At 45.4% G+C, this 7,726-nt stretch overlaps 1 protein-coding gene across 1 annotated transcript in view; it reads right to left on the reverse strand.

Annotated features, from left to right (window-relative positions):
• Positions 1-7,726, reverse strand: part of LOC106821399 (forkhead box protein N3-like) — a gene marked incomplete at its 5' end in the record, with an annotated part of 68,023 nt that overhangs the window by 31,178 nt on the left and 29,119 nt on the right. The window contains 2 exons of the mRNA XM_014826167.1: positions 2,061-2,116; positions 2,505-2,647. Coding sequence (XP_014681653.1) covers positions 2,061-2,116; positions 2,505-2,647 — 199 coding nt within the window. The remainder of the gene's footprint in view (positions 1-2,060; positions 2,117-2,504; positions 2,648-7,726) is intronic.

The following is a 7,726-nucleotide window of genomic DNA, read 5'->3' on the forward strand; positions in this document are numbered from 1 at the left end:
ATATATACATATATATCGACCATTCGAGCGAATTCACACCTAGACAAGCGACTTTTGTCTCGCTGCTAGATGGACGTCTGAAGACACAAACAAACGATGGTAATCAAGTTCCTATGGTGCCTCGATCAACCCTTCTAGATCTTTTATTAACAGCAGGAGCCACTTTCCGGGAAGACGTCTTCGCACGCGCACACAATACAATATGCGTGATAACGTAGCTCTTCGCAGAGCTTCTTCACAATACGCCTCCATTAGCAGAGCGAGTACGTGGGCGACTGTCACTGTGTCACCGTGTGTGGAACACGGCAATATGCAGTAGTACTGGAAAATGCAAAGCTGCCAGGGGAACATGACAGGCATGTCTCGGAGAAAGACACACATGCAAACCCGGTCGCGCAGGTACCTATGAGTGCACGCACTCAAATGCGCATATTGACCCACATGTTGTCACACCTGCACATACACGCATACACACACATAAACACACGCGCACGCACGCACACACACACACGCATGCACGCCCGCCCGCTAATGTCTGCATAGATATACAGGCGCAATATACATCAGCAATTACCCATGCAGGTTCTCTATCGTCACACACGAATGCGATATTTTACCGAAAACGAATCCCAGAGAAATTTGCATGTATCAGCGGATTACGTGCCGATACACATGCGGCCGTTGACAGCATGCAATCCGTCAAGCTCACACCTGCTACTGCCCCTCCTCCTCTTCATCCTCCTCCTCTTCCTCCTTCTCCTTCTCCTCCTCCTCCTCCTCCTGCTGCATCCATGAACGCCAAATTTACCTACTGTCACTTACCGAATTACTTTTTCTGACCGATCGCCTGGCAGTTGTTAATGTGGGATTTTCGCGTTCAAGCGACGCGTGATTTGAAATCTCTCGGTTTATCCACTGTTTACGATTCCAGTCAGTTCACTTTCAATACGCGCATGTAGTTACAGCAGACAGCCCGCTTGCCCCGCCTCCGTCTATTCGGTGGCCCCATGCGAACCTCGTGTTCAGCTTTCACTCTTCTCCTTCCCCTGCAGCTGTTGCTTCAGCGTGCTCGCAGTAACGATCGCTCGCCACCTTTGTCTTGTCAGACGCCACCCCGCACCTCCTTCGGTCGCTGCTGCCGACGATCGTGGCGTCTTCACGTCGGCCCGTTCTCGTGGTAATTACTTGCAGAGAGTATACACGCGGGCAATTAGCAGCGACGCGCCCGCGGGGATTTCGTTACCATGGCAGTGCGATGCTGTGCGTCTCCTCGCGGCGACTGATTAGCGGCGCTGCGGTGCCACGCGCGTGTCGGCAACGCGTGTCGACTGTCCCACGAGCCGACGACGCGGCTTTCCGCGCCAACTTCCCGATTTTCCACATCCACCGATGCAGCCTCCCTCGAGGCACGCGCGCGAGAGACGCGACCGCCTCCCTGCGGGACACGCGCGACTGCTGCCGACGACTGAGCGACCTTCCGGTCACACAGTTGACGCATATGCCAGTCCCGCTGCAGCGGGGACGACCCCCCCCACCCCACCGAAGACCTGATCATCTGGTGCTAAACTGTCCAGTGACGAGGATACCGGGAGAGTATATGTCACCATAAATGAATGTGGCGAACTCTTTTGCAACTGGATTGCCAGTGGGGCTGTGGAGGTGTGATGTTGACGCCATACGATACTACTACTACCGAAAAATGGCGGGGAGGTGGAGGGGGGGGGTCGAGACTAAGCCGCCATTGGGAGACGACATCTCCGCATCGACGTAACAAACTGCGTGCGAGTCATATATAGGACTCGTGACCGCGTTAATACTGTTCGTATGTCTGCTCACAGGAGTGTCATAATATCGACATCTATTTAATATGACACTCCTGCTGCTCACCCACGCGCTCCAACCAGCGCTCCTCCAAGTCCAGCGTTGAAAGGTGTGGACGCAGGCAGACAGTACGTCCTCGCAAACGAATCGGCAACCGAGATGTCATCAAGTGACGCTCGTGAAATTGCTAACATATACGTGTGAAAAAGTCTAACTCCGCTATGGATGTCAGTACTCACCGGGCGAGGGAACATTTACGTTCGGTCTTGGTGCCAGTGGTAGTGGCTTCATAGGACTGAAATACGTAAAAGCATCGGACAACGTCACTCACTGTGTATAAGCCGGCCATTTGCACCGTAACCATAGACATGACTCATTCGGTAAAACTCAATGTTTGATAAGATGGATGTGCTCTAGTCTTTTTACAATCAGAATTGCATATTCTTACATATTAATAGCCAAAAACAATAGAATATTCAAGTATTACGGTTTTACGGATGGAATACCAAGGAGTAGTATACACAGCTTACCTAAAAGAATGTCTGTGAATATTCATAGCAAACCTGATAGAATATCCATGAATATTCATAGCTTACCTGACATTATATCCATGAATATTCATAACTCACCCGGTTGAATATCTATGAATATTCATAGCCTACCTGGCGCTACCTAAATCTTACCCGATGGAAGAGCCTTGACTATTGCAGCTGTTCTGCAGTATGTGGAGTTGGCTGTACGGATGGTAAGGTGTCTTCCTGAGGGCCTGTAGAAGATTTGGCCGGTAGTCAGGATCCACCATCCACAGTGAGCCCTTGCCGATATTCTGCGAAAAAAATAGCACGCTTATTTATCGTGTGCCATTTTAATACACTAAGGTACAAAGTCACGTTGTAGAAGCGAGAGAATGCGCGTAAACTGTAGGACTGATGTAGAGAGCCAAACGCTGTGATTTTTGATGATACCTTTACAGAAACAGAGGGAAATCATGCAGTCTTTCATTTGATTTACAATACATGATGATACGCCATGGCAGCTATGATATTTAGTGTTCAAACTTTACTATGTTGAGCCATCTAAACGTGTATTTGCTTGTTGCCCTGATGACCCACATCGGCAAGGGATGCAAATAACACACATGATGTGTAGAATTGCCATTTGTGATTTTCCCAGAAATTATTTGGCTCTAGCAAGCTGCCAGTAAGGCTTGCAGGCTAGATATCTGCATGGAATATAAAATGTTTTCCCCGTTTCCCTGAGTATAATTTTAGCAAATCCCTTAAAGGTGTGCACTTCATGATAAAGAAACTACAACTAAGAAATGACAGCAAGGATCATTCTAGACAATTACTCGTCTTTACAGATACTTTATTTTTATTTTTATTTTACATTTATATTTTTCTGTCTTTAAAACAGTCAATTAATCGAGATAGGACAATTAGAGCAACTGCAGAGCGGCCCATAGCCACCACCTGCTCTGATAAATAATCAGTCAAAGAAAACGTGACATGTCTGTTACAGGTGGTCGCCATTGCCGGTGTGTGACATCAGTGACGAACCTGTCATAAACGCTCGTATTTCATGCGGCTGCATGCGATGTCATTAGGAACAGCCATCGCACAGTGTATATATATACAATCTTACCCTCTCCCCCACGAACATTATATAGCTACCCCGCTCGATGATTAACCATATATTGGCACTATAAAGCGATATTAGCGGTTATGATACAGTTGGTATTATACAACACGTTGCATGTACACGAACTTACTGAAGGAAACGTGTAAGCAGAGGATATGAACACTGCTGAATAGCTAGTTTGATATACAATATCTCGTGCGTTAAAGCTATCAAAATCACGGCCAAACACAGTTTCGAATTTTATGGCTGCAACTCTCACTTCAGTAGATTACGTTGAAATGTTATTGACACCGTGAAGTCACGGTTATGAACATGATGACATGTATATACGAGAATATAATTTTGATATCAATGGCTACGTGTGCACAAATAAAATCTGTTACACATCCCCAAGATTGAGGTTGTGCAACTTAAATTTCCCATATCTTTCTCAGGAATGTGTATGTAATAGAGATATCCTGTACCATTCCTTCTAGCGCATGTACACACATGCCTTAAAGTAATGACTTCAAACAGTCTTAATGAACGTTCTCGTATTTTTCCGACCATTTCAATAATTACTGGTATTGCTTGCGTGACATATTTTAGAACACTTGTACATCATTATTTTCACAATATGTAACGATTGAAATCTGTTTTTTTTACATTGTGTTGACATGATGAAGCCACTTGTTTCTCGCGAGATCCTATCGCTATACTTTCACACGGTAACTTGAATAACGCACTAAAGACGTTGTATCAGTCTAAATCCACTATGTCACTCAACGAGATGCACTTTTGTCTGATGGTTGCCAATATCAAGGGAACTGTCATTATACGAAAGAATATAGCTGCATTATTCGTTATTTTATATATCGTAACGCCAAAAAACTCATGTCAATTTTTATACTAGGGTAATCAGTAACTTGTTGAAACTAGATTTCGCTATAGTTGCTATCGACTGTGCAATTATTAAGAAATCCTTGCTTTCAATATGCCCCCTTTCCTTCCCACGAAACATAACGTATAGCAAATCCAAATGCATAAATCTATAATGTGTGCATTTCTACTTGCCTATATATATATATGGCAGGAACACATTAGTCGGATTACATTTAATCAAAGCAGTTTGACTAGAACGTATCGGCACGTATGGCATGAAGTGAACGACGTTTTGTATTTGCTCGCCCATGACGAAACTATGACGTTTAATGTCATCATCAATAACCCGGTGTGCACATGCGTAGCCTTTAGCACTTTGCAAGAACTACGATAGTTGCTAACCTCTTCCTCTACTTGCGATGCCCAAAATCTAAACTCCGTGCTTGTCGGAAAGGAAACGCCATTATTAAAAACCGGCGGCATCCGATTTTTCGACTCTCTTTGGGATGCAGTATAGACAGGCTATGCATTTTTACACGTTCTTATTCGCGACTAACATTAACTCATCGTCCAATCTATTGTTTATATGGGCTTCACTGTGCTCAATCCGCTAGAAAATTACCATATACGTTACCGGGGAGCGGCATTTTTCACTGATAGCATCTCACACATTTGTAGTCGTTAAAAACGCCGGACATTGAAAGCTACACGGCTCTACCCCGTATCTGCATTAAGTAACGATCCATCGCTCTCATGTTCACAATAAAGTAAGTCATCTAGCCACGCGATCCGGAGAAAACTCACGAGCCCATTACGCAATTATTTTTTCATCACATCGCGCAATTCGACGTAGATATGCCATCAATTTAATACCGATTCACGCATGAAACACTATCTCTTCAATCTTCTTCGCCATCCTCTCTCGCGGGACATCCGAGCGCACGCGGCGGGCAAACAGTCGGTCTGCCTGGTGTTGTCGTGTTGTCAACGAGTCAATTGGGAATCGAATTTGGGTTGACATCGCCGAAAAATGCGCCTTGCGCAATTCGAAGCTTGAAACGCCAAGCGACGCAGGAGTAGAAAGAACGTTACACGAGGCGTGGACAGATTGCTCGACGAGCCTGTCATTCCCCGCGCGACGGACATGATCATCGCCTCGCCCCTTATCTCTGTACTGTGTAACACCTTGCAGGTACTTCCGCCATTTTCTGCTTGATCGCATCGCGTGTTTCTACTATATGTGTACAAACCGGTCACCCTTCCCATAATGTTCGCCTGCTGTCAGTGCACAGGGGGACACCAGGTGTCTCTGCGCTCTGCGCGCTGAGATACAACAGCCTGGTTTCCTGTGCATAGACGCAGCACATCGCATGGGCAAATCTCAACCGCAATCAATACTCGCTCTAAGAGCGGGCGGACGTTTCTGCTACTGCGGGCAACCCTCTTGCATTCATTTGTGAAGACATCGCGTGCATCCTCGTGCATCAGTCCTAGGCGCCTTGATTCTCCGCCGCCCGTCACCCAGTCCGCCGCGCGTAAACACCGTGCGCGTTGCCACGGCAACGTGTCGCGCGCGCGTTGTCCGTGGCAACGCGCGGCGGCAGCGGCGACGGCGTCCGTCGCCTCGTTGTATCAACACCGAGTCGAACCGATTCCATTCAATCGCAATGAGTGCCGCTGCCTGCCTGCTAGCCACAATCGCGGCTTAATCACACTCCAGCGGACCGGACCGGCTAACTGACATGCCGGGCGACACGCACGCACGTGAATGCGCGCGCGCGCGACTCATGCCGACACTACCCTCCTCCTTCCCTCCTCCTCCTTCTCTCCTCCCTCCTCCTCTCCTCCCTCCTCCTTCCTCCCCCGCCGCCCGCGTGACCGCCAGTTCACATTGCCTCTCCGCGGGAGAGACTGGTCAGGTGCACACGGTCCGCGCCTCGACCCTTACCGATTGTAGTCCCGCTTACAGATATATACTTGTAATAGTACACTCACACTAGTACTAGTGTCTGTACTAGTACAGATAATTACTAGAACTAGTATCCGTACTAGTATAGATATAACAGTATTATTTAAATGACTTCTCCAGTTAAACGAGGCACGCTGCTGCCACCTGTTTGATATACGAATGGCAACAACATTGATGAACAGCACTGGCTTGCTTTTAAGCTTATTTACCCAACTTCGTATCACAGTCGTTTCAAGATTTTCCTCCACGAATTCTTGGGCGGGAAAATCATTAACTTCACTCAAGTCTAAGCTAACGCACGACAAGGCTATGGCGCGTTGCCCAGCAGCGAATGGAGTGAATCGTCTGCCCAGCACGGTGAAAGACGACGGCGCCATCTGATGGAGGTTTCACACACTGAGATGACAAGGAGGTCAGCGCAGTTGATGATTAACCTTCTATGCGTGGTTTGCGTCGTTTATCTGCAGGGCAAATAATCGGCTAGTCCTCGGTCTGGTATAGGCGGCAAACAAATGCTATAATATTCAGGCTACCTACATGAGTGACTGTGGGAATGCACAAACACTTGCAGCCATATACAGGTAAGAGACTGTCTACACCCTACTGATGAATGATCACATTGGTTATAGAATCGGCTGCAACTGAACACTATTCTTTCGTCACTATATATCTACCTAGTGCCTAATTTCGCATAAAATCTACAAGAGGACGGAAGAAAGGGAAGAAGGTAATAGGGGTACGAGGAAAGAGCGAGAGCGAGAAAGAGTGAGTACGGCCGTATATAATGGGGAAAGGTAAAGAAGGGGAGAGGCAGGCTGTAACGGAGATAAAGAGCCAAAGAGATGGATTGATGGATGGATGGATGGATGGATAGATGAATAGATAAATAAATAAATAAATACATACATACGCACACATACATACATACATACATACATACATACATACACATACATCTACATTACATACATACATACATAGCATACATACATACATACATACATACATTACATACATACATACATATCATAACGATACATACATACATCATACATAACTACAACTACATACATACCATACATACATACATACATACATACATACAGTACATGAGCATACATACATAAACATAACATACATACATACATACATACATAAACATACATACATACATACATACATACACATACATACAAATACATACATACATGACATACATACATCATACATACATAACATACACAATAGACATACATACAATATACATCACAAATACATACTACATACATACTACATAATATCATACATTAAACATACAACTACATACATACAACATAGCATACAATACATACATACATACATACATAATACAACATACATACATACATACATACATACATACATACATACATACATACATACATACATACATAC

This window comes from Priapulus caudatus, unplaced genomic scaffold (genome assembly GCF_000485595.1).
Source record: "Priapulus caudatus unplaced genomic scaffold, Priapulus_caudatus-5.0.1 Scaffold71, whole genome shotgun sequence".
Taxonomy (NCBI): Eukaryota; Metazoa; Priapulida; class Priapulimorpha; order Priapulimorphida; family Priapulidae; genus Priapulus; species Priapulus caudatus.